The 24,443-nt window shown below is 63.3% G+C and overlaps 2 protein-coding genes and 1 long non-coding RNA gene across 3 annotated transcripts in view; 2 read left to right on the forward strand and 1 right to left on the reverse strand.

Annotated features, from left to right (window-relative positions):
- The first annotated feature begins 1,992 nt into the window (after positions 1–1,992).
- LOC136405207 (uncharacterized) overlaps positions 1,993–24,443 on the forward strand; it is a 57,430-nt gene continuing 34,979 nt past the window's right edge. The window contains exon 1 of the long non-coding RNA XR_010751481.1: positions 1,993–2,057. This is a non-coding gene — a long non-coding RNA (uncharacterized lncRNA). The remainder of the gene's footprint in view (positions 2,058–24,443) is intronic.
- On the reverse strand, positions 6,067–9,916 carry HRH3 (histamine receptor H3). Its single transcript, XM_066386348.1, has 3 exons — positions 9,661–9,916; positions 8,466–8,632; positions 6,067–7,383 (listed from the first exon to the last, which is right to left on the reverse strand). The coding sequence occupies exons 1-3, from the start codon at positions 9,914–9,916 to the stop codon at positions 6,460–6,462; spliced, it is 1,347 nt and encodes a 448-aa protein (XP_066242445.1). The 3' UTR covers positions 6,067–6,459.
- Positions 23,849–24,443, forward strand: part of OSBPL2 (oxysterol binding protein like 2) — a 35,574-nt gene continuing 34,979 nt past the window's right edge. The window contains exon 1 of the mRNA XM_066384317.1: positions 23,849–23,964. The gene's annotated coding sequence lies outside the window, so the exon portion shown is untranslated. The remainder of the gene's footprint in view (positions 23,965–24,443) is intronic.

Here is a 24,443-nt window from a genome sequence, read left to right on the forward strand (position 1 = left end):
TTCCCGCAGGAGCTCCCTGGCATGCGCCTGCCTCCCCCCTTCCTGCACCCTCTCCTCTTGTTGGCGTCACCATCCAGTGGCCGTCACCTGGCTGCTCAGGTTCTCTGAGAGCGGGTCTGAGGATGGGAACCTGGGCTTCGGGATGCAGGACTTCCTGAATTCCTCAGCTTTCAGCCTGAGGCCTCGCGCCCCGCCCCCACCCCCAGAGTCCTCACGCTCACACCTGCAGGGCTCTCCGGGTGCAGGAGGGACCTGGGGTGCCGGGCAGCTGCCCCTGCCCTCCCCACACCCCTCCACAGGCGCCCCGCCCCGCAGCCTCTGTGGAAAGCTGCCTTGTTCCTCCCTTGGTGTTTGCAAAGACTCGTCCCTTCCTCCTTCCTTTTCTGTCACAGTGGGGCCTCAGGCGGGAGCAGGTGGACACGCGCCTGTTTCCAGGTGTGGTAAGGGCCTGGGAAAAAGCAAGGAAGACCGACCTGCTCTCTCTCTGAACTAGAAATCCAACTTGGAGAGCACTTCTACTTCAGCAAGTTATAAGCACGGATGACCCATCTGCATAATCACAGTGGTCACAGCTCCGCCCCTCCCTCCCGGATGACGTGGGTCAGCCCCGGCCTTCTGCCTGGGCTGGTCCGGGACCTGTCCTGATGTACAGGGTGCGGGCAGTGACAGCAGTGTCCACTGAAGCCGCTGGGCACTGCAGCTTCCTGCTTGCCTCTCCCGCACCGGGCATGTGACCCCGCCTGTGCTGTCTCCCGGGGCGACGGTGCTGAGGGCCAGGGCAGTTTGTTGACACCATCCAGAGGAAGCCTGTGGACCCTGAGGGGCTCTGGCGAGGGGCCAGCAGGGAACCACTGCCCACCTGCCTGCCCTCCTGGCTCCTCGGGAATCTGAGGTTCTGCTACGCTGAGGAGTCCGCCCAGGCCAGGGCCCAGGGAGGAGGGCAGAGAGCTTCCCCTCACAGCTGCAGCTCGGCTCCAGCCAGGGTTTGCTGGGCTCTTTTTTTTTTTTTTTTTTTTTTTTCCGAAGCAGGAAACAGGGAGGCAGTCAGACAGACTCCCGCATGCGCCCAACCGGGATCTACCCAGCATGCCTACCAGAGGGTGATGCTCTGCCCATCTGGGACGTTGCTCTGTTGCGTCCAGAGCCATTCTAGCGCCTGAGGCAGAGGCCACAGAGCCACCCTCAGCGCCCGAGCAAACTTTGCTCCAGTGGAGCCTCGGCTGCGGGAGGGGAAGAGAGAGACAGAGAGGAAGGAGAGGGGGAGGGGTGAGAAGCAGATGGGTGCCTCTCTTGTGTGCCCTGGCCAGGAATCTAACCCAGGACTCCCGCACGCCAGGCCGACGCTCTACCGCTGAGCCAACCGGCCAGGCCCTCTGGACTCTTTAAAGATCATCCACCATTGCCCTGGCCGGCTGGCTCAGCGGTAGAGCGTCGACCTGGCGTGTGGGAGTCCCGGGTTCAATTCCTGGCCAGGGCACACAGGAGAGGCACCCATCTGCTTCTCCACCCCTCCCCCCCTCCTTCCTCTCTGTCTCTCTCTTCCCCTCCCGCAGCCAAGGCTCCATTGGAGCAAACTTGGGTTTGCTCTGAGGACGGCTCCATGGCCTCCCCCTCAGGCACTAGAATGACTCCAATTGCAACAGAGCAACACCCCAGATGGGCAGAGCTGGTTGGATCCTGGTCAGGCGTATGCGGGAGTCTGTCTGTCTTCCTGCTTCTCACTTAGGAAAAATACCAAAAAAAAAAAAAAAAAAAAAAAGAGATCGTCCAGGATTTGAGGTGCCAGCATTTAAAGATCATCAAGTTGGCATGTTTGAATTTGGACACGGGTGTAACTTTGGGGTCACAGGCGCATTTTTAGCCCAGAGCTGTTCCCACAATGTCACCACCCCCTCCTCCTTGCATGCACAGAGCCAGCCGTGTCTCTCTCTCTTTTCCTTTCTTCTTCCTCTTTTGAAGGTATTTTTGTGCCCCTCCAAGATCTGCCTGACAAACTTCAAACTGAAGCATCACCGGTGGACACAATGCCCGTCTCTCCAGAGGCAGGGACCTCGCACGTCAGACCAGAGCCGAGGTCCGGCTCCCAGGCTCCCAGGAGCCCTCCAGGATGGGCCTCCAGGACACACGTCCCCCCACTGGGCCCCCATATTCCCAGGGAGCACCGAGATGGCCCCCCGGGAGGGCACAGTGCTGCGGGAACCAGTGCACATGCTGCTGCCCTGTGCTGCCCCGAGGAGGACCGAGCAGAGTGGTCACGTGAAGTCCTGGCCCCACTGACCGCTGAGTGTGGGGCGTGGGCATGCCACCCCCTCTCTGGAGCCCCAGTTCTTGTGTCTGCAGAGTGAAGAGGAGGAGCACCCCTCGTGGGGCGGCTCTCAGGACGTGGTGCGTGCTCCGGTAGATGTTGGTGGAAAGATTCTTTGCAACCCTCCACCCAAAACCAGTCATGAGAGTCAGGCTGGGATGGGGGGGTGCAGGCGGTAGTGGCCAGAGAGCCACGTGGTACCCCCATCCCAGCCTCACAGAGCTCCAGAAACCCCAGCAGGGCGAGCCCAGCCCTTCATCATCCTGGACAGGGTCCCCAAGGGAAGCGAGGATTTAATTGGGCCTTTTTTTGGAAGGGTCAGGGGTTGCCTGTTGGGCTGCTCCCTGAGAACTTAGGGTCTTTATTCCAGGCTGGGAAGGACCCTCACCCAGCACGTGTGCCCAGAAGCTGTTCCTAGGGCACCTCCCTCCAGAGCCAGCGCCAGGCGCACACAGCCAGTGCCGGCCCGAGGGGCCCAGTCAAGAGGACCCTGCAGGCCCTGCTGTTCCTGAGGCTCTCTGTGCCGTATGGGCTGGCCCTACGGCCCAGCAGCCTGGCCACGGCCCCTCCTACACGAGGGGGGGGTGCTGGCAGGTGGCTCTGCTGGGTGCCAGCCCATCTTCCGCACCCCTGGCATTGCTGAGTCCCTCGGCGTGCCTCCTTTGCAGCCTGGGCCTCCCTGGGAGCCAGCCCCCCTGCTCAGTGAGTGCGGGATGGATGGATGGATGGATGCGATGTCACCACCTCAGAAAGCCTCCCTTGGCTGGTGAACGGGGCCACCCCTTCCTCCGTGTCCTCTGCCCTGTTTCCCCGCCCCTGCCGGCCTGACCCCGGGGGCGTGGCCCCACTTCTCCACCCGAGTTGTTTGTTCAGGTGCCACCTAGCAGCTGGCCCGGCCCACGGTCTCTGTGTGTGTGTGTGTGTGTGTGTGTGTGTGTGTGTGTGTGTGTGTGAGTGGAGGGGAGGAGGGGTGTAGGCTCTGTGTCTGGCCCAGTGTGGGGTTCAAGGAGAACGGCCCCCTGGCGTGTCTGTTTGCTGCAGGACCAGGCCCAGTCCCTTAGGTGACTTTCTCTCCTCCTCCGTCCCCTTTGCAGGAGCCGACAAGCGGCACTTCTGGGAGATTGAAGGCAAAATTGCTTGAAAGCCTGTGCTTTTTTTTTTTTGAAAGCCTGTGCTTTTATCCTCTAATTTGTAGCCAGTTAGCAGGGCTGGGCGGAGGGGCAGGGAGGGCTCCGCTGGACTGCGTCCCCCGAGGCGGCCGCCGCCGCTGCTGCAGAGAGCGGGCAAGCAGGTCCTTTGTCCTTGCTCAGACGCCGCTCTGGGCTGCTGGACAGAGGCCCGCAGGGAGGTTCAGGCTGGGCCGTGCGGGGTCAGCAGGGCGTCCAGTGGCTAGTGGACACAGGCAGCACACAGCGTTCCTGGGTCCTGGGCCCTGCGGACGGTGCTGCCCACTGGTCTTGCAGCATCTCCTCCTGCGGCCCCGCTCCAGCCTCCACTCATGATGACACCTAGTCTCCAGGGCAGCCGCTCCCTCTGGTCACCGAGGAGGTGCCTGCCTGGACCAGTGGGTCCAGGGGGTGCAGGGTAAGGGGCAGGGGCAGGGTGCCCGCTGAGGAGCTAGAGGGTTTCCTGAGGTTCTTGGGACATACAGGTGCAGTCCAGCTGGGGTGACATGACGTCCGGAGAGGGGGGGGCTGTCGTTTTGAATGTTGATGGGAACAGGGTCGGCACACCGACCTGCAGCCCACCGCAGGAGGCACCAGGGGACCCGTGGCGACAACCGTGACCGAATCTCTGCGTGGAAAGTGAGGGTGTGGTCAGCAGTGGAGCGAGGCAGGGCCAGCACCGTGGGGACAGAGGAGAGGCTGTCCACAAGGGCACGGAGAGGCAGGCCCTCCGGCCGGGAAGGAGGACGCGGCATCCCACCCACCGGAGTCTGGACCTCCCCTGAGTTGGGCGGGTCTCGCCCCCCTTCCTGGGGTGAGACCAGCGTCCGCCCCTCCAAGGAGCCTGCTGGGCCCACATCAGGTCTCTCTCTCCATCCGGCCCCCTCGGTCCTGCCTGGCTCAGGGCCTCTGCCCAGGACGGCTCCTCTACCAGAGACAGTTCCCTTCCCTTCACTCCCCCTCCCCCCACCCAGGCTCAGCTCCAGCCCTCATGCCCCCCAACCCGGGGAAGCTCCCGGAGTTCCCCAGACAGATCACGGCCAAGAAAGATGAGAACCCCATCCCAAAGGCCACAGGCTGCATCGGGGGGCGGGGGCCCGTGGGCTGTATTCTCAAGGCTGAAGTGAGCTCCCCTGAACAGGTGACTCGGGTCCTTACTAGGACTGACCCCTGGTGTGCCAGCCAGCCTGGTCTTTTCTCCCCACGGCAGCCCCCCCCCCCAACTTAGAAGAGAAGACTGAGGCCAGGGGTGGGCGGGGCTGTGCCTCATGTTGGCTAAGCAGTCTTGTGTCTCCCTAATGCCCCACTGAAGTCCACCCTAAAGCCCCCCCACTGAAGTCCACCCTAAAGCCCCCCTCACTGAAGTCCACCCTAAAGCCCCACTGAAGTCCACCCTAAAGCCCCCCCCACTGAAGTCCACCCTAAAGCCCCCCTCACTGAAGTCCACCCTAAAGCCCCCCTGAAGTCCACCCTAAAGCCCCACTGAAGTCCACCCCCCTCCACAAAGTCCTCAGGATTCAGCACCAATAAAAAAATACACTTTACTGAGGGCCTCAGGGTCTGCAGGGCTGGTGCGGCAGGTGCCGGGGAGGCGGAGCATGCAGGGCACCCACGGGTGCAGGGGATATGGCGAAGCAGCCCGTCCACTGGGCACCCGCTGGCCCTGGTCCCCTCTGCCTGCCCTGCGAGCCTCGGGGACCTCAGGGCAGAGCCGGGGACCCTGTGACCCGTCAGCCCCTGGACACGCTGGCTGAGCAGAGGGAGAGGGGTGGCTGCCCACTGGCTGGACAGGCATCAGTCTCGGGCTTTGGCTACTCGCAGAGCCGCCAGGCGGGCCCAGCGCCCAAGCCAGGGGGCAGGGTGGGCAGAAGGAACAGCTGGCGCGGCGCAGCCGGAAATGGCAGCGCGAGGAGTGAGGGCGTGGGAGCCCACACCTGCCAATCTGCCCCGGGCTCCTCTGCAATCTTGTCTCTCTTGATTAAACATCCAAAGAACATCGAGTTCACGGACACGTTTTCTTCTTCTTTGTCTTCCCGAAACGCCCAGAATGGAAAAGCAGAGAACAGCCGCGGTGAAGTTCTCGGGGGGTGGGGGGGAGGCAGCTGGCACTTTGCGGGCAGAGAGAGATGGAGGGAGGAAGGAGGGTTTCAGCAGGAGACAGACGGCCGCCCGGCGGTCTGGAGCAGGGGCAGGTGTGCAAATGGGCAGGTGTGCAGGTGGGCAGGTGGAGCAGGGGCAGGTGGGCAGGTGTGCAGGTGGAGCAGGGGCAGGTGTGCAGGTGTGCAGGTGGGCAGGTGTACAGGTGTGCAAGTGGAGCAGGGGCAGGTGTGCAGATGGGCAGGTGTGCAGATGGGCAGGTGTGCAGGTGTGCAAGTGGAGCAGGGGCAGGTGGGCAGGTGTGCAGATGGGCAGGTGGGCAGGTGTGCAGGTGGAGCAGGGGCAGGTGTGCAGATGGGCAGGTGTGCAGGGGTAGGTGTGCAGGTGGGCAGGTGTGCAGGGGCAGGTGTGCAGATGGGCAGGTGTGCAGGGGCAGGTGTGCAGGGGCAGGTGGGCAGGTGGAGCAGGGGCAGGTGGGCAGGTGTGCACACGCGAGGGGGCCAACTGCCGGGTCAGGGGGCCCAGAGCACACACCGAGCGCTTGCTTTGGGAAGAACAGCCAAGCATTACTTGTGCGAAGGGTGGACACCACTGGCTGTCCCAGTGCCCATGTGGGGTGCACATCACGGCTGAGACCCCTGGACTGTTCCTTCTGGGGTGGAGCTGAGATCTGGGTGGCAGGGCCGGCCACGCACATTCATGCAGTTCAGGCTGCGTGGGCCCCTGGGCTAGCCCACTGAGCGGCCTCCACTGCAGACCGGGGGTCTCCGAGAAGCCACCACGGCATGTAGTGGGGTGAAGTCGGAGGCGGCCGCCCAGGAAAGGAGGGCGTCGGGGCGGAGTGGCCGTCGAGGGCCCTGCCTGGGTCCCCAGTGGCCGTGAGGGGCCAGCTCACTTCCAGCAGTGCTCCAGGGAGCTGTGGGCCTGCACCTTGAGCTTGTGCGGGCAGAGCAGCTTGGTGAAGGCGCGGCGGAAACTGTGGTGGCACAGCGGGTAGAGGACCGGGTTCACCGCCGAGTTGGCCCACAGCAGCCAGAAGGACGTCTCGTACCAGTAGCTGGGGACGCAGTGGCCGTGGCAGGCGGCCCGGATGATCATCAGGAGGGTGTACGGGGCCCAGCAGAGCCCGAAGATGCTCACGATGACGGCCAGCGACTTGGCCACCTTCTTGTCCCGGGACAGCCGGAACCGCTGGGTGATGCTCTGGGACACCATCTTCATGCGCTTCTCCAGGGACGCGGAGGACGCCGAGGGCTTGGAGCCCCTCTTGAGCGAGCGAGGCCGCTCTGTGCCCCGCGAGGAGCTGCCCGAGCTGGAGGTGGGCGAGCCTGCGGTGCCTCCGCCGCTGCCCCCCAGGGCCGCCTCCCCGGCCTCGGTGCCGGGGGCCGCCTCGCCGACCCTGACCCCGAACCTGTGCAGAGGCACGGTCTCCCCGCGCCCCCTCGGCCAGCAGCCCCAGCAGCCGGGCGCCGCGGGCGGCGTGGGCGGGGCCTCGGGCGCGGGCTCGGGGCCGGCCGTCTCGCGCGCCCCGTCCAGCCGGTCGCGGGTGCGTCTCTGGATGTTCAGGTAGATGCTGAGGTTGAAGAAGGTGACGCTGAGGAAGGGCGTGAAGAACTCGAGCGTGGAGGCTGTCATGAGGAAGTACCAGTTGTAGAAGAACTCGGCGTAGCACTGGCCCTCGGGGATGGAGCTGCCGCCAGACAGGTACTCCCAGCTCAGGATGGCCGGCCCGTACAGCAGGAAGGCCAGCACCCACACCAGCACCATCTTCTGCACCGCCCGCCGCGTGTTGCCCTGCTGGGCCCGGTAAGAGACCTGCCGTGGGACACGTGGGACACGCTGGGTCAGGAGGGAAGGGGACGGAGCCGGGACAGCCGGCTGCCACCAGCTGCAGCAGGACGACAGGACTGGGAGCTCCCGGTGGCCTCTAGGCCTCTGTGCCCCGGGCAGAGGTACCTCTCCTTCCTACCCCGACCCCCTTCCCTTCCTCCTCCCCCAGCGAATCCTGGGCTGGCTGAGGCCCCATCATGCTGTCCTATAGCCAGACTGCATGTTTACTGTGAGCTCCCCCAAGGGGCTTGTCATTGTCCCTGTCTCTCGAGTCCCCGCAGGGTGGCAGGCTCTGTGCTTGACACCTCTGTGTATCGTCTCCCGTAACCTTCACAACAGCCCCATAACTCCCCACTTTCTCACTCAGGGATGGAGGGAGGGATAAGCCAGGTGGACCGGCTAAGGGAGGCAGAGCTGGGGTTCGACCCAGGCCTACTGACCGCAAACCCGTCTGTTTGCACTCTGTCTCATGTCTCTCTGGACAGGGCAAGTGTGGCCCTCCAGCAGAGAGCCCTTGGGGGTGCCAGATAAAGCCATCAAGAGGGCAGGGAGAGACCTCGGCCCCAGTGCTGCCAACCACATGCCCATGTGGCACTGACATGGGAAGCAGTCTGGGTCCCCAACTCATGGTGGCCACTCACGCCAAGGGAAACCTGTGGAGCCAGCAGCTGATGCCTGTCTCCCTGGGACACACACACACACACACACACACACACACACACAGACAAGGAACGGGGCAGTGCCACCAAGGGCCTCTGGCCCAGATCCGCCCTCAGTTCCAAAGACAGGAGACCTGCCCCGAAGAGGAGCCTGAAGTGGCCCCCTTCCTTCCAGATTGTCTGATGCCAGGCCCAGACAGTGCCTCTCCCCTGTTCCGGGACCAATCCTACTGGCAGCAAATGGCTACTGAGTGGGGAGCCTGGCACCTCAGGTGTGAGGCTAGCAGGCTCCAATCTCACCTGGCACTGCCCACGACTCCCTGCCAGGCACCTCCTGGGGCCACCCCTGACCACCTCTCCCCCCCCCCGGCCCAGGACTGAGCGTGGGCACCTGCATCCCAGACTCACAGCACGAGTGACCGACAGGAAGCGGTCATAGCTGATGAGCACGATGTTGAAGACGGAAGACGTGCAGAGCAGATAGTCCACGACCAGCCACAGCTTGCAGAGGCCCCGGCTGAAGGGCCAGCGCCCGGTCAACACGTAGGGCACATACAGTGGGATGCAGAAGGCTCCTGTGAGAGAGCAGGGCCAGGGTGGGCCAGCGCTGGACCCGGGCCTGGGGTCGGACCCACCACCGCAGGGCATGGCAGCAACCCTTACCTCACCCACCCACTCTACCCTGTCCCCGCTGCACACCATCTGCCCTTCGACCTCTGTCCTCCCCCTGGGTTCCTGAGGGACGATTCTGTGTGGGGACCTCTGGGCACACACAGTGAGCCCTGCTCCTGGACTGGTAGTTCCCAGGGTTTTTTTCTGCCCAGCCCCCTCCCAGTCCCCCAAGGGAGGGAGAAGGAGAATTTCCTCTCTCTCCTCTGGCTAGCAGGACCCCAGCCTCTCTCCTGGCTTTGGACAGCCTTTCCTCTTCAGCTCAGAAACCAAGAAAGCCTTTCTCCTGACTCGAAGGGCACTCAGCCACCGCCGCGCCAGCCGCTCCTGCCGCCAAGCCCCGCTGCCACCACCAGGCCCCGCTCGGGAGTGTCCACCAGACGCTCCACGCAGCCCCAACAGGTGTCTGGCGCTCCGGTCCCCACCGCACGCCCCGCCCCCCCAGCCGGCAGCAGCTCGTGAACACGTGAGAGCGCGCTCCTGGGAGCATCTCCCCCACCTCTGCCGCGCCTTCCCCACGGCCCCTTCCCCCAACACGGCTCCAAAACCCCCATTCCATGTCCCTCCCCCCAAGACTCCCCCAAACCTTCCCCCGCCGCCCTCCGCGCGTCCTGAGTCCGCGCAGCCTTTGTTTGGCTACCACAGGAGCCAGTACTGCACCCGCAGCCGCCGCGCCTTGCGCCTCGCCAAGCGCCCGCCCGCTCCGGGCCCCTTACGCAGGCACATCACTCTCCCCAGCCCGCGTACCGCGGCGGGGAGGCAGGGAACTTCGTCCGCGCCCACCGCCCCAGGAGTCCCTAATGTCCCCTCCCTCGGCCGGGTCCCCGCTGGGGCGCGTGTGCCGGAGCAAAAGACACACTAGTTCCGCGCTCCGATACCCTCTGGTGAGGCGGGCCGAGCGCTCCCGGACTTGGGCTGGGGCTGGGGGCTTTACCCACGAGGAAATCGGAGATGGCGAGATTGAGCAGAAAGAAGTTGTTCTGGGTGCGGAGGCTCGAGTCGGCCACGAAGGCGAGCATGACCAGCGCGTTTCCCAGCACCGTGGCCACAATGAGGAGCGCCATGAGCGCGGCCAGCACCGCGGTCCAAGCGGCGGAGAAGCCGCGCGCCCCGCCCGCCGCCGCCGCCGCCGCCTCTCCAGCCAGCGCTCCCGACGCGTTCAGCGGCCCGTCGGGTGGCGTGCGCTCCATGGCCCCGCCGGCTCACGCGGCGCCGGGGCGCGGAGCGGGGCGCGAACAGCCGGCCGGGTGACCGGGATGGACCCCGGCCCAGGAGCCTGATGTGTGCGGGCTTTCAGCCCAGACGGGTTCCCCAGGGGGTGCCCGGCGCATGGTCCGCGGGCGCCGAGGCCGGGGCGGACGGCGCCGTGGGGTCCCAGGCCGGACTCCGAGCCGGATGGGGCCAGTGGCACGACTGCTGCAGCCCGAGCGGAACCCGGACCCGAGCCGCTGCCTCAGCGTCTGTGCGCCCCGAGTGCAGCGCGCCGCCAAGTGCGCCCCGCGCCCAGCCCGCCGCCCCCCGCGCCCCGCGCAGCGCCCCCTCCATTGGCTGCAACGCTCGCCCCGCCCCGGTCCCGCCCCGCCCGGCGCCGGCAGCACCACGGACAGCGCCGCGTGCCCGCCGGCCGCCGGAGCCCAGCCCGTGTGCGCAGCGCGGCTGGCGGGGAGCCCGGCCCGGGGCTGGCGGGGGCGGGGCTGGGGGCTCGCCTGCAGTCAGCCGGCACGTGAGCACCGGAGCCCGTCTCTCGACCACTCGGCTGGCCCTGCGCCCTCGGCCGGGTGATCCCTGACCAGCCTTCGTCGGGAACCGGGTCGCCTGTGGGGACCTGGAGTGGAGGTGGGGAAAACTCCCTCACCCGCGTTCAGGGGCACTAGCACCCCGGAACCCCTTCTCCTTCATCCTTGGGGCAAGCGAGTCCGCGGGAAAGAACGTCTTACAGAGAAAAGATAGGAAGGGTCACTGAGAGCCGCGCCCTGGCCAGGGGTCGGCTCCCCCCCCCCCTCGATCTGTGTGGGACTCAGGGTCTCAGTCTCCCCGTGAGCAGGTCCCAGCAGAGGGCCCAGGGTGACCTGCAAAGCGCCGCCAGATGTGGAGTTACATAAGGAAAGATGGGGAGCCCGCGGACCCCGCCGCCGGGAGGGGAGCGCACCCACCCGGGGCTAGGGCGGGGCCCCAGGCTGAAGGAGGAGCGGCCAGCAGCTAAGAGCCCAGAGAAGGACCCTCTGGCGGGCAGCGCGGTGGAGCGGTCACGGCTGCATGGACAGAGGAGGCCACTGCGCTCCCGTTCCCGGCGCAGCCAAGGCAGCGGCGGTTGCGTTAGCGCCGGCAGGAGGGGATGGGAGAGGAGAGAGGAGAGGCGAAGGGGCCCTCCCCCACCAGGCACGTTCAGACAGACACGGTCAAGGACAGATTCAGCGAGAGACACAGGCAGACAGACACGCCCACAGGCAGACACACAGACACCCACAGACCAGGGAGACAGCCACCCAGCGTCAGTCTGGGGCCTCAAAACGGCAGTTAGACCGCATCTGACAGCGACAGCGAAGGGAACAGGGACAGAGGGAGGGGGGGAGCGGGAACTCGCCAGTCTTTTGTGGCACATGGCACGTCTGCGGAGGCCACAGAGAGGACAGAAACGCCCATGTCCGCGCCAAGGGCGGAGCTATGAGACCCAAGCAGAGGCTGCAAGATGGGACCCCAGGCAACCGGCACACACGGGCACTCCTGTACTTACAGCAGTTTCTGGACCCATCTGGGACCACCCCTCCCACTGGCCTAAAGAGGTGCTTCAGTAACTTTTGGGGGAGTGAGGTGCTGGGCTCCCTCTACCCCCTCCTCAGAGCTGGTTGCAAGGTGGAGACCCCAGACCCTCGCCATGGTGAACCCCACTATTCCATGACTTCTTGCAGCCCGTGTTGGGGGATGGAGCTCACCTTCCTGGAAGCCTTCTCTGAGTACCTGGCTATACCCCCTTCTGTCCACCAGCAGGACCTGCTCCTCCTCTATGGGCTCCCCCAGCTGACCCATCCTCGCTGCCCCCCAACTTGACTGGCGGGCAGCACTGGGCGCCTAGTTGGTGGTGAGACGAGCCAAGGAGAAGAGTTCTGGGAGTGGTCAGTGAGGGCTGCTCCACCCCAGTGCTCTCATTAGGAATGCCTTCCTGTGCCCCTGACGCTGGCGCAGGGCTCAGTGTCCACCATGCTCCCTGTAGAGTACCCTCCACCAGTCCCTGCTCCTCCCCAACCATCCTGACGTCCGCTCTGGCCAGAGGGAGCTCTCTCTCACAGGTGCCTGCTCCCTCTCCAGCCTGAGGGGATGGAGTCGAACAGGAGTTCAGAGGAGGCTCTGGCTGGGAGTCCCCTCCCCAGCCTCAGTGTCCCATCTTAGGGAACGTGTGTTGCTTACCATCCAGGGTGGAGAGCCTGTGGAGCGATGGCCCCTTTAAAGTCTCAGTCACCCTTGTGGCTGTCAATATTCTAGAGCTTTCTCCCCAGTGGTCTCTCCCCTAACCCCTGCCACCAGGGGCTGCAGTGGGGGGGGGGGCGGGCTGAGTCAGACCCAGGCACTGAGCTATACCTGGCTATAAGACTTAGGGGACTTACTGACCTTCTCTGAGCTGGGAGAGCTCCTTCTGTAAGTCGAAGCCTTCAGAAGAGGAAGGGCCAGGGCTGGGCCAGAGTTGTGAGGATGGCCGTGGCCCACATGGTGAGTGCCCCCTTTCAACATGTACAAGCCTGACGCAATGGCCCCTATTCACCCTATGAGGTGGGTAGGACCAGTGAGCCCTGTACAGAGCTGGACACTACCACCCAAGGTCACACAAGGCCAGACACCCTTCTCTTAATGACCACACTCTTAGCCGAGCCCTGAGGTCAAGGCCCTTGAGGTCAACAAATCTACCAACCCTTGGGGCCTAGTGTCTTCTAGGTGAGGCCCAAACCAGCCAAGGCAATTCAGGGTGAATAAGGCAGGTCCCCGTGTGGCTCTCCAGAGGTCATCTTGCTCTGGAGTTCCAAGGAGTGAGTGTCCAGGCCCCAGGATGGCAGGGAACCCAGGGAAAAGCTAGCTGAGAGTTGGGGTAGAGTACAGGCTCTGACTCTCAGCTCCCACAGACCCACTCCTGAAGAGGGAGTGGCCTGGGGCTCCGATTTTTCCACTGGTGAAGCACCTAGCATTTGGGTGCAATATGGCCGGTCCAAGGAGGCCATTGGGCGAATGCCCCATTCACACAAACCCTAGTCAGTTAGCAAAACCAGAGCCTGTCACCCCTCTCCCAGGAGGGAGCTCACCCACTGACTGAGTGGCCCGCCCATCCATCCATCCATCCATCCACCCACCCACAGGTCTTACTGAGCACCTGCTACACACTGGACACCCTGCTGTCGCTGTGATGGAGTGAGGCAGCGGACGCGGCCATAAGTGACGCATGTGCAGGCCCTGCATCTGGTGGGAGGACGGCCGTGAGGCTGGGGACAGAGAGTGTCGGGCACAGTGCCAGGCATACCCCTCAGCTCTCCCCTCGAGAGAGAGCCTGCCACGGGGGTTGCGTTGAGCTGGCAGCTCCTGGTGGCAGTGCCTTTGGGGTCTGCTGCTGAGCTGAAGCGGAGGTGAGGGACCCATCTGCTCAGTGCAGGGTGGGAGGGGGTGACTTCAAGCTCCTGGTCATGTATCCTGTGTGAGTGGGAATGTAGTACATACAAGAATACCTACAGGCCCTGGCCGGTTGGCTCAGTGGTAGAGCGTCGGCCTGGCGTGCAGGAGTCCTGGGTTTGATTCCCGGCCAGGGCACATAGGAGAAGCGCCCATCTGCTTCTCCACCCCTCCCCCTCTCCTTCCTCTCTGTCTCTCTCTTCCCCTCCCGCAGCCAAGGGTCCATTGGAGCAAAGATGGCCCGGGCACTGGGGATGGCTCTGTGGCCTCTGCCCCAGGCGCTAGAGTGGCTCTGGTCACGGCAGAGCGACATCCCGGAGGGGCAGAGCATCGCCCCCTGGTGGGCAGAGCTTCGCCCCTGGTGGGCGTGCCGGGTGGATCCTGGTCGGGCGCATGCAGGAGTCTGTCTGACTGTCTCTCCCTGTTTCCAGCTTCAGAAAAATACAAAAAAAAAAAAAAAAAAGAATACCTACAGGCCCTGGCCAGTTGGCTCAGTGGCAGAGCGTCGGCCTGGCGTGCAGGAGTCCTGGGTTCGATTCCCAGCCAGGGCACACAGGAGAAGCGCCCATCTGCTTCTCCACCCCTCCCCCTCTCCTTCCTCTCTGTCTCTCTCTTCCCCTCCCGCAGCCAAGGCTCCATTGGAGCAAAGTTGGCCCGGGCGCTGAGGATGGCTCTGTGGCCTCTGCCTCAGGTGCTAAAATGGCTCTGGTCGCGACAGAGCGATGCCCCGGAGGGGCAGAGCATCGGCCCCTGGTGGGTGTGCCAGGTGGATCCCGGTCGGGCACATGCAGGAGTCTGTCTGACTGCCTCCCTGTTTCCAGCTTTGGAAAAATACAAAAAAAAAAAAGAAAGAAAGAAAGAAAGAAAACCTACAGACTCAGGGTAGGAGTCAATGTCCTGGAGGGCTGGGCAGGGCCGGGTGGGGACAAGAGGCTCAGGGCTGGAGCCATGTGGGTGGACATGTGATTGTGGGCATCAGCGTGAAGGCCCTTGTGTCACATGCAAACAGCCACCAGGAAACAGTCATCAGGAAAAGGTGGCTTAGCAAGCCCCTGGCACAGGCCACCTGGAACTGGCATGAAGTGGTCACGCCAGAGGCCATTCTGAGACCAAGAGCATGGACTTCCATCTGCCCAGGTGCTCTGGCTACAGCCACCTCTGAATGTCCACCCTACCAGCCACACAGACCGTCCTGAGCACCCTATGTGGCACATCGTCCAGGAGAAGAAATCGCCACCTGGTGGCGAGTTGACCACACTGGGTCCCTCTGCCCTGGACAGTCCTCACACACCTGCTCAGGTGTGGGCTTGACCCCTCGCCCACGGAGGCTGCACCACCACCCAGGGGCTCATGGAGGCCCGATCCCCACAGGTGTGGGCCCCACGCTGCCCCGCGCCCAGCCTGGTGCCCATTTCCCAGACGAGGACGCACTGGTCATATCACCCTCCATACCGTCCTGGAGCCGCCTGCTTCACAGGACACGGGGGCAGCCTCCCCAGGCCGCACCAGTAAAGATGGAGGACACCCTGCTGGACACTAAGGAACGGGACACATACACAGCACCTTCTCCCCAACAACACGAGCCAAGCATTCGGGGCCAGGGAGGAAGCTGGCCTGGCCCCACTGGTCCCCGTCCCAGTGACCCACTGGGGAAACTGTACCTCCACCTCTCTGGGCTCTGTCAGGTGAGAAGTCCCCTCCCCAAGGGGTGCTCTCTCACCAGGGTCTCACTGAACTCAGCTACTGCTGCCTCCCGGGTGGGCGTTTTAAACCCCTCGGGCCCAGGGAGCAGCGGACAGAGGAGGCCCGAGTCTGTCGAGTCCATCGGGGCTGACCATCCCCATCAACAGGAGGTGGCGGGGCTGCTGGCACTCCAAGTGACCGGGGCGCACGTGTGGAAATCGGGGCCCTATTGTCGCCACGGTGCCCCGAGGGACTCTTACAGTGAAAGGACAGTACAGCCCCCGCACCTGAGAAAGAACAGTAGTAACCAGGGCTCAGACTCCAAAGGAATGAGAGCAGGGGTCCCCTCCTGAGTCGTCCCCCCTCCAGCCCTGGGGACCTGCAGAGGGGACAGCTGAGGTGGGGTGTCCGCTGGAGGGTGGAGGAGGGAGAGGACGAACCCCAGCTGAGCGACAGGCCTCACCCACCTGTCTCTTCCTTCTGCACCTCACCCAGGAAGAGAGGCTGGGGCACGCCCGCAGGAGCCCCCACAGGCAGGGGACAGCGCCCACGGCACGTCGGGGTGCACCGCACCGATGTCCCCTCCAGTGAGGAGGGCAGTGTGAGAGAGAGTTCCCTGCTGGAGACACAGAGTTGGGGTCACCAGCGTCAGGCCCGCAGGACGCTGTCCAGTGTGTCCGGTGCTGCCAGCAGGCTCTGCCTCCCCCGCTCTGGCTTTGCTGGAAAAACCTTTCTATTTCAACCAATGGCAGGCCCAACGCTGTCGCCACAGAGCTCTGCCCCTGCGCGTGGGGACACGGCCCTCTAATGAGAAATAATTAGGGGAGACGGGCAGCCAAGGCCAGCTGCCGGGCAATTGTCCTGCCAGTCCTGATGGCCAAAGGCACGAATCCAGAGGGCCAGCGCTGTGACCCCTCTGCAGGAACTAATATTGGCTTTCTGCTTCTGCAGGAGCTCATTGGAGTACAGAAATGCAGATTTTTCCTTTTTTTTGTTGTTTTTTTGTTCCTTGTCTTATTTATTTATGTTTTTTGTATTTTTCTGAAGCTGGAAACGGGGAGAGACAGACAGACTCCCGCATGCGCCTGACCGGGATCCACCCGGCACGCCCACCAGGGGGCGACGCTCTGCCCACCAGAGGGCTATGCTCTGCCCCTCCGGGGCATCACTCTGCCACGACCAGAGCCACTCTAGCGCCTGGGGCGGAGGCCAAGGAGCTATCCCCAGCGCCAGGGCCATCTTTGCTCCAATGGAGCCTCGGCTGCGGGAGGGGAAGAGAGAGACAGAGAGGAAGGAGAGGGGGAGGGGTGGAGAAGCAGATGGGCGCTTCTCCTGTGTGCCCTGGCCGGGAATCAAACCCGGGACTTCTGCACGCCAGGCCGACACTCTACCACTGAGCCAACCAGCCAGGGCCCTTGTCTTTTATATTTATTTTTCTCCTGCTGACTTTCTGAGCCAGCTCCCGGTGCATCCTGATGAGCCAGGGCCCAGGTGCGATCAGATGTTCCCCGAGGCCACTGATTTGGAATAAACACCAAGTCTGGTTACTCTGCCTTGAGGGGACAGGGCTGAATTGGGCCCAGGGCCCCAGCGGCAGGAAAGCAGAGAGGACAGGGAGAACCAGGGATACAGTTGCTATGGTTCGGCTACAAGTGAAAGAGGCCTCGGGAAAGGAGTGTTTACTGTTGGCTGGCCAGTCCGGGAGGTGGGCTGCAGACTCAGCTGCATCCAGGAGCTCAGACCACAGCTGCATCCAGGAGCTCAGACCACAGCTGCATCCAGGAGCTCAGACCACAGCTGCATCCAGGAGCTCAGACCACAGCTGCATCCAGGAGCTCAGACCACAGCTGCTTCTCACCCCAGCCTCGTTTGCCTCATTCTTGGCAGGGACTGCCGCCCTGAGCATTCTCCCTGCACCTCCGCTGCTGCCCTCCTGCACTCTCTCCTTCGCTCCCCAGGAGGGGGAGGGAACTGCCCGAAGCACCCCAGGATTAGCCCCCCGTCCCTGTTGGCCTGGCTCAGACAACCCCGGGAGCTAGGCTGAGGGTGCAGCGCTGTGGGTCATGGCTCCCCCTGCCCCAGATCAAATCGTTTGAACCCCCTGTGGAAGGTAGAGGAAGCCTGGAGAGGAAGAGGTGTCAGCTGGGCAGAGCCACGGTCACCCCCAGCCACTGCCCCTGGGGGGTCCTGTGAGGTGTCTTTGATGGCAGTGCTGAGGAGCGCAGGCATGGTTCTGGGGGGCGGTGGGCCTGGGCGCTGAGTGCTCTATGGGGGATCCCGACCCCTGGAAGGGCTCTTTGTTATTGAAGCCAGTAAGTGATTGGAGGTGCCAGGCTAGCCTTGTCTCCAGGGGGTGCCTTGGAGAGGACCCAGCCCTTAGGGTCCCCTGAGCCCAGGCCGGGCTGTGGGAATCCTGGGTAGACTGCCTTCCCTGGCCTGGGCAGTGCTGGCAAACTGCCCGCTGTGAGGCCTCTTATCAGTGGAGCCTGCTTGCTAGCCTGCCACCACCTTGCCTGGAGCGGACAGAGCCACTTAGCTGGAGGTGTGCAGCTTCCAAAGCCCTGAAACTGAGCAGCAGCCCTCCGCGGGGTCCCGACCCCTGCACTGAACCCTCTCTCCTCACTTAGGATGGCTACAGAATTGGTGGGGCCCAGTGCAAAATAAAAACATGGACCCCTCTTTCCCAATTAAGAATTTGAAATCACAGGAGAGCCGTCATTAGGGTGTGGAGCCCCCCACAGGACCGCCCAGACTGTACCCCTGTCCGCTGTGACACTCCCAGCCCACAGTCCAGTCTGCAGGGGCCCCTCCCACTCCTTTACTGGGAGCCATGAAGGCAGGCCAGGGGCGTGCCTGGCAATCACTGGGACTTGGTTGTCCCTGGTTGTCCCCGCATCCCCCCCCCTGCTTGCTTGTTCTACCGATGGAGCAGATGCCAGGATGAGTGGGGTAGGACACCTATTTTCAGAAGAACCCAAGTGCCCTCTGTCTCTTACCCAATGCTCTCCAAAACACGGCGATCCTGCCAGGAATGGAGGTGGGGTGTGCTGGGGCGGGAGGGGGGCTGCCACCAGCCCCCTCCCTGCTGGTGGAAGAGAAACGGATCACACAGCCTTGCATGCCCCATTCCCACTCCTTAGGCAGGTTCCAGCTCTTCCTCTCCCACCCTGTGCGCCCCGGCAGCTCCGCAGGCACTGGGGTGGCTCCGGGGAATTAAACTTAACCCCTCCCGCTTCCACTGGGCCCTGTGCACAGATCGGCCCACAGCCATCTGGGAGCCCCTGGGAAGGGTGCAGAGAGGAGGACCCGGCCTGCTCGCTGCCGACCTGTCCGAGGCCCGCAGGGCAGCAGGTCCTCAGCAGGCACCGCGAGAGGAAGCCAGCTGCCAGCCCCCGGGGCACAGCCAGGGAGGCAGAGAAACCAGAGCCCGCTAGGGCCTCCGTGCAACGCCGTGGCTCCCGCCTGCCCGCACGCTGCTGGGGCCCAGCCTGGATGTGGCGAGGGTGTTCCAGGCCTGAGAGCTGAGAGTTCTGCCCAGTGCCGGGCACTGCCCTTCCTTCCAGGCAGTGACCGTGAATCCACACGGCGCAAGGGCCTGCAACTCTGGGCCCTGCACTGGCGGAAGCCGGAGGACACCGGGAAGGCCAAAGGCAAGCCCGGCCACAGGGCTCTGGGTGGCTTCAGGGCTCTGTGCAAGTCTTCTGACAAATGGCCGCCCAAGATCTTGTCCCCCGGGTCCTCTGTTTTACTCAGGCTGGCAGTGCCCTCAGCTGAAATGCTGCTGTCACACCAAGGGCGGCGTGGGATGATGCTCTGGCCACTGAGGTGTCAGCAGAAGTGCCTGGTGTGTCCTCAGGGCCAGACCCTCAAAGGAAGCTGACTTACCTGGTAGGGCAGCACCTCCACCCTTTTCTTCCCCTCCCTCTTTCTTCCTGGTCAAATAGGCATGCGATGGCTGGAGCACAGCAGCCACGCTGGGCCACGAGGTGACAACGAGTAGGGGAGCCAGCACTAGAAGCGTGGCATCATAACGTAGGAACCGGGTCCCTAGTGATGCCTGGCACCCTGCCTGCCTTGTAGCTCTAACGAATTCTAAAAGGGCAAGCAGCCAAATGCCCCCAAAGCAAGGTAGATGGCCACTCCAGCTCCCTATAAGACATTCCATAGAGGCCTTGGCCGGTTGGCTCAGTGGTAGAGCGTCAGCCTGGCGTGCAGGAGTCCCAGGTTTGATTCCCGGCCAGGGCACACAGGAGAAGCGCCCATCTGCTTCTCCACCCCTCCCCCTCTCCTTCCTCTCTGTCTCTCTCTTCCCCTTCTGCAGCCGAGGCTCCATTGGAGCAAAGTTGGCCTGGGTGCTGAGGATGGCTCCATGGCCTCTGCCTCAGGCGCTAGAATGGCTCTGGTTGCAACAGAGCGATGCCCCAGATGGGCAGAGCATTGCCCCCTGGTGGGCATGTCAGGTGGATACCGGTCGGGCGCATGCGGGGGTCTGTCTGTCTGCCTCCCTGCTTCTCACTTCACAAAAATACGCCCCCCCCAAAAAAAGCTTTCCCAGACCCACTTGACCATGGAACCCCTCCCTCCAGAAACACCTAACAGCCAGAATGAGGAACTTTTTGGAGGCTGACGGAAGCATCTAATGCAGACAACGCCCCAACGCCCTGAGAGGCAGGCAGCCCGGCGCCGGCTGGCACACGGCGAGTTCTCAGCAAACACCGGGGCTGCTACTAGAGGCGGAAGTAGGGGCCCACGCCAATGCTGTGCGCTCGGAAGTCCCCGCCCCCTCACCCCTCATTCCTGCTAATGCTGGGGCGGGGCCTCTTCCGCACCCTTTCCCTCTGCCTTGGTGGGTCTGCGGGCTCCTGCCCACTCCTTCCTGGCCAGGTTGGTCTCCTCCAGAGGCCGAGCTGCGGGGCGATGATGAAAATGTTGGCAGAATTTAACGGGCACAGATTGCTCAGGTCCTGGAGCCATGGGAGAGAAAAAAAAAAAAAAAAAAAAAAAGAAAGAGCCCTTTGAAGCTGCTATTGATAACTTGCCTCTCTTTAGGTGGTGGGTTCCACACTAAAAATACTCTTCCCTGACGACAGGCCACCAAGCACTGTCACGTTGCAGAGGCGGTTGGAAAATTTCACAGGGGGGTGGGGTGGGGTGGGGATCCGCTTGGGCCATGTGAGGACAGGAGCCAGGCCTCAGGGGCCACTGCCTTGTGGCCGCCCCCCCCCCCCCCGGGGCTGCATCAGGGAGAAGACTCCTCAGCAGTCCGGAGAAGGGAGTGGAGGTGGGGGCAGAGAGAGGAGCGGGCCTCAGGCTGGGCTCCCCCTGGGCCACGGCCAGCTCATCAATGCTGGGCCCCAGCATTCTTGGATGCCCAGCCCTGCGGGAGCTCAGGAGGCAGCTTCAGCCACAGATGGAGATAAGAGATCAGCCCAGGCCCAGAAACCTGCTGGGGAGGTAAGAGTGGAGTCGGGGAAAGGGCAGTGGGTTGCAGGCAGCGCTGGCATCGCTGACCCGCTCTGCTGTGGAGCCCTGGGCAGCAGGGAGCCTCCTGGAGCCTCCTCTCTCTGAGGCTCAGGGTCCCCCTCTGAAGCCGGGAGTGACAGCCTCTGCTCTGCTTCCTTGAGCACGATGTACATTGTACACGAATCTGCTTGCTCAGGGCAAAGCCAGGGCATGCGCTCCCACGCAGCTGGGACCTCTGACCCCAGCACGCCAGGCTTTGTGCCCACAGGGTGTCTGCTGGCAGCCAAGGGGAGGCAGGGCTGCCTTCCGGGGTGGGGGAGGGGTCACAGGCCATGATACCTGCTGGTTCTGATTCAGAAGGAGCTGCGACGGGAAGGCTCTGGTGACCCCTGCCTGGGGAGTCACAGACAGATCTGACTGTGGGGTTGACTCTTGAGGTTGACCTGGTCTGAGAGCAGTCACCCCAAGACGATCTATTAGGCCAGCATGTTTTCAGCTCTGTGAGCCACACATGGATGGCCCCCTGGGGTCCGGAGAGGACTCTAGGCCCTGAGCAGAGCCCTGATGCTCGGGGTGGAGTGTGACCACTGTGAGATCCCTCCACCATGGTAGTCGGTCAGTTGATAGCATGACCCATGAGCCTTCTGATGTCCCAGCCACCCAGGGACACCTGGGCACCTTGTTCAGGTGCGGATCCTGCTCGGGGACGTGTGGGCAGGGATCTCGACCTTCCTGACAAGCTCTTGGGCCCGGCCAGGCTGCTGGGCTGCAAGACCTCAGGGTGTGGGGGCCACTCCCTCACGGCGGGCTGGGTCGGTCGGCCCTGGGCTTGCCTTAGGCTCCGTCTTCTCATCTGAACAGAGAAGAGGGAATGGTGATGCGTAGTATCTGCTTGGTCAGGTGCACCCGCCCTTCATTCTAATTGCTTCTGGAATTAGCCTCTTCACCTAGCGAAGATCAGGAAATCACTCCTGAGTTGGTCTCAAGAAACCTTCCCTCCAGCCACCAGCTGAGGGAGGGTTCTGCCCCAATCCCAGCCTTGGGGCCAGGAGAAGGCAGCAGCGGTGGAGGCCCAGCTTGTTTCTTCTGTTTAAAGGGGGTAACACAGGGTGGTCCACAGGCAGACCAGAGGCTCACCGGACCCCGGCCTCTGCTCTGGCCCCAGCTCTCTCACCCTGAAGTTCATGGACAAGGGCGGGGTTGGTAGGTTAAGCCTCTTCAGCGCCTGTCCTTTGCATGGGGGTCAGAGTCTTCGGAAGTTCTCAGGGTGAGGGTTGTAGAGGGTGGTGGGTCTCTAGGAAGTTGCACCGGACTTGGGCCAGGCCCGGCCAGGAGGGAAGCTGGAGGCATCTCCATGGCAACCGGCCTAGTCCTTGTCCAAAATTGGGGGCTGCATGCATTCTACACCCTGCCCTTTCCTGCTGAAGTCGGCTTCTTCAGGGGTAACTATGGCAACGCCTTTGTTTCTGAGGCCTGGCCCCACCTCCCTCTGGTTTCTATCGGCAGCAGGAGAGGCTGGGAGAGATCCTTCTCAGTCCCTGCACGTTTGTTCGTTGCCAGCACCCCACCAGAGAGCTGGCCCAGCCTGGGCCCCTCCCCCCTTCTACAGAGGCCCTGTCCACCCACGTATGCCCTGCTGTTCATAGGGGACACCAGCATTCCCTCCGCAGCCAAGGCCTGCCTCTGACCTCAAGGCACCCACATCCTGCTGGGGGTGACCTGTGTGTCAGTATCCCGCTGCTGGAAATGGGGGAACAACACATTCTGAGGAGGGACTGCAGAGGGGCTGGCCTTGTCAAAGAGGTAGCAATGAGCCTGGCCAGGCGGTGGCGCAGTGGATAGAGCATCGAACTTGGATGCGGAGGACCAGGTTCAAAACCCCGAGGTTGGGGCTTGAGCACGGGGTCGCTGGCTTAAGCCCAAGGTCGTTGTCTTGAGCAAGGGGTCACTTGTTCTGCTGTAGCCCCCCCATCCCCCCCCCCCCCGTCAAGGCACATATGAAAAAGTAATCAGTGAACAAGCAATCAATGAACAAATAAGATGCCACAACAAAAGAATTGATGCTTCTCATCTCTCTCCCTGTCTGTCCCTATCTGTCCCTCTCTCTGACTCTCTCTGTCTCTGTCAAAAAAAAAAAAAAAGAGGCAGCAGTGAGCCAGCTCTGTGATCACAGGATCCATCAGTGACCTGTGGTTCCCCTTCCCTGGCTTCAGCAGGAAGGAAAAAGTGGCCGGCCAGATAACTGAAAAGTCTAGAAGAGCGCTTGCTTAAGGTGCGGCTGGCCCCAGGTGACTCAAGGTCTTGCTTTCCTCCGGGTTGACTTCATCCTTAGGTGCCTCCTCCATGCATGGAGGCAAGATGCCATTGGTAGGCCCCACACTTACATCTTTCTCTCACCTACCCCAGTTCTTGGAAGGTCTGTGAGCAGCTGGGAGTCATTTGACCTCAGCCATTCCTCTGGCCTGAGTTTTCTGACCCTCAGCAAAAGTCCCAGGGCTGACACTTACTGGGTCGCCTGCTCACCCTTGACCCTGACCCAGCCTGGTTCATGTTACTCCACCCACCCCAAACCAGACCCGAGGCGCAAATGGGGGAGGAAGGTGGAAGACTTCTGATTTGCGAAGGAACATCTTGGTGCTCATAGACTCGAGGCCACATAGCTAGCTCGGGGTCTGAGCTTCTGGGCTTAACTATGGAGCCACTGCAGGTCAGTGGGGACCCTCAACGATTTTCTTATTTTATTATTTTTGGACCTCCCCCCCGCCCCGCCCCAGAGGATTTTAAACAGAGAAGTGAGCGGTCAGGGAATGCAGCCAGAGCAAAATCGCCGCCGGGTTTTGGCGAATGGTGAAAGCCATGCCAAGGAGGACGGGCTGTGGGGAGCCCTGCAGGTTGCTTGAGCCGAGGGAGGCAGCTTTGAGCGGACGAGTCCCGCCTCCGGCTGCGTCTGCCCGCCCTCCGGGGCTGAGAGCCTTTGGCACGAAGCCACGTCCATTGGCCGGCGGAGAGTCCGCAGCCCAGCCACCTGACTCGGTGTTTGTAAACTCAGCTCTCCAAGCCACGCCCCTTCCTACCTCCCTCCCGCCCCCTTTGGGTAGAATATCTGCATGATCCCCACACACAACCACCTCCTCGTACTATGATTGGCTTTCGGTGTCATCACTCTTCCACGTGGGCGGGACCCCAAGAGGGGCGGAGAAAGGTGCCGCTCCGGAGAAGTGATTAGCATAGTCCCACCTCCCGGAGCGGTGCTCGGGTCGAGTGCTGATTGGGCAGACGGCGGTCGACGCAGCGGCGCGGGGCGCCTGGAGTGGCTGGCGCGGGCTGTCAGTCGGCAGGCGGCCGGCCGCACTTCCGCCTCGGTGTCAGTGGGTCGCGGGCCTGCGGGGCGGGGGCGGGGCGGGCAGCGAGGCGCGGGCGCCAGACGGACTCTGCGGTCCAGGTGAGTGACCCCGGCCCGGACCCCGGACCCCGGCCCGGATCTCGCGTCGCCGACGATAGGCTCCTGGCTTCGGGCGGGCGGGCGGGCGGCGGGGAGGCCGAGCCCGGGGGGAACCAGAGCCTCGCACCCACCGCCCGGCGACCAGGCCCCGATCCGATCCGACCCGTTCCCGGCCCGCAGTCCCGGCCCAGGAGCCCCGACGCCGAGGGAACTTGAGAGCAAAGTTGGCGGCGGGCGGCGGGCCTGGGTCCCGGGCGGCCTCCGAGACCCCGCGTCGCCCCGGCAACTGCGGCCCCGGCCCCCGCCCTGCCGTCGCGGCCGGAAGTCGGGATCGGGGTGAACTCGGGGCCGGGGCGCCTGCCGGTCCCGGTCCGCGCACAGGGTTCGTCGGTGCGGTGCTTACCGGCGGTGGGGCGCGGGGCGCTCGGACCCTTGGCTTCACCTGTGTCTTGGCGGTGGCGTCCGCGATGGCACTGGCC

The sequence above is a fragment of the Saccopteryx leptura genome, chromosome 5 (genome assembly GCF_036850995.1).
Source record: "Saccopteryx leptura isolate mSacLep1 chromosome 5, mSacLep1_pri_phased_curated, whole genome shotgun sequence".
In the NCBI taxonomy this organism is placed as follows: Eukaryota; Metazoa; Chordata; class Mammalia; order Chiroptera; family Emballonuridae; genus Saccopteryx; species Saccopteryx leptura.

Excerpts from the sequence above, each read along its gene's own strand:
- HRH3 (XM_066386348.1), bottom strand. The coding sequence starts at position 9,916 with ATGGAGCGCACGCCACCCGACGGGCCGCTGAACGCGTCGGGAGCGCTG. Across the intron at positions 8,633-9,660 it reads CATCTCCGATTTCCTCGTGG|GAGCCTTCTGCATCCCACTG; the intron begins GTAAAGCCCCCA and ends GCTCTCTCACAG. Across the intron at positions 7,384-8,465 it reads TCCTGTCGGTCACTCGTGCT|GTCTCTTACCGGGCCCAGCA; the intron begins GTGAGTCTGGGA and ends GTCCCACGGCAG.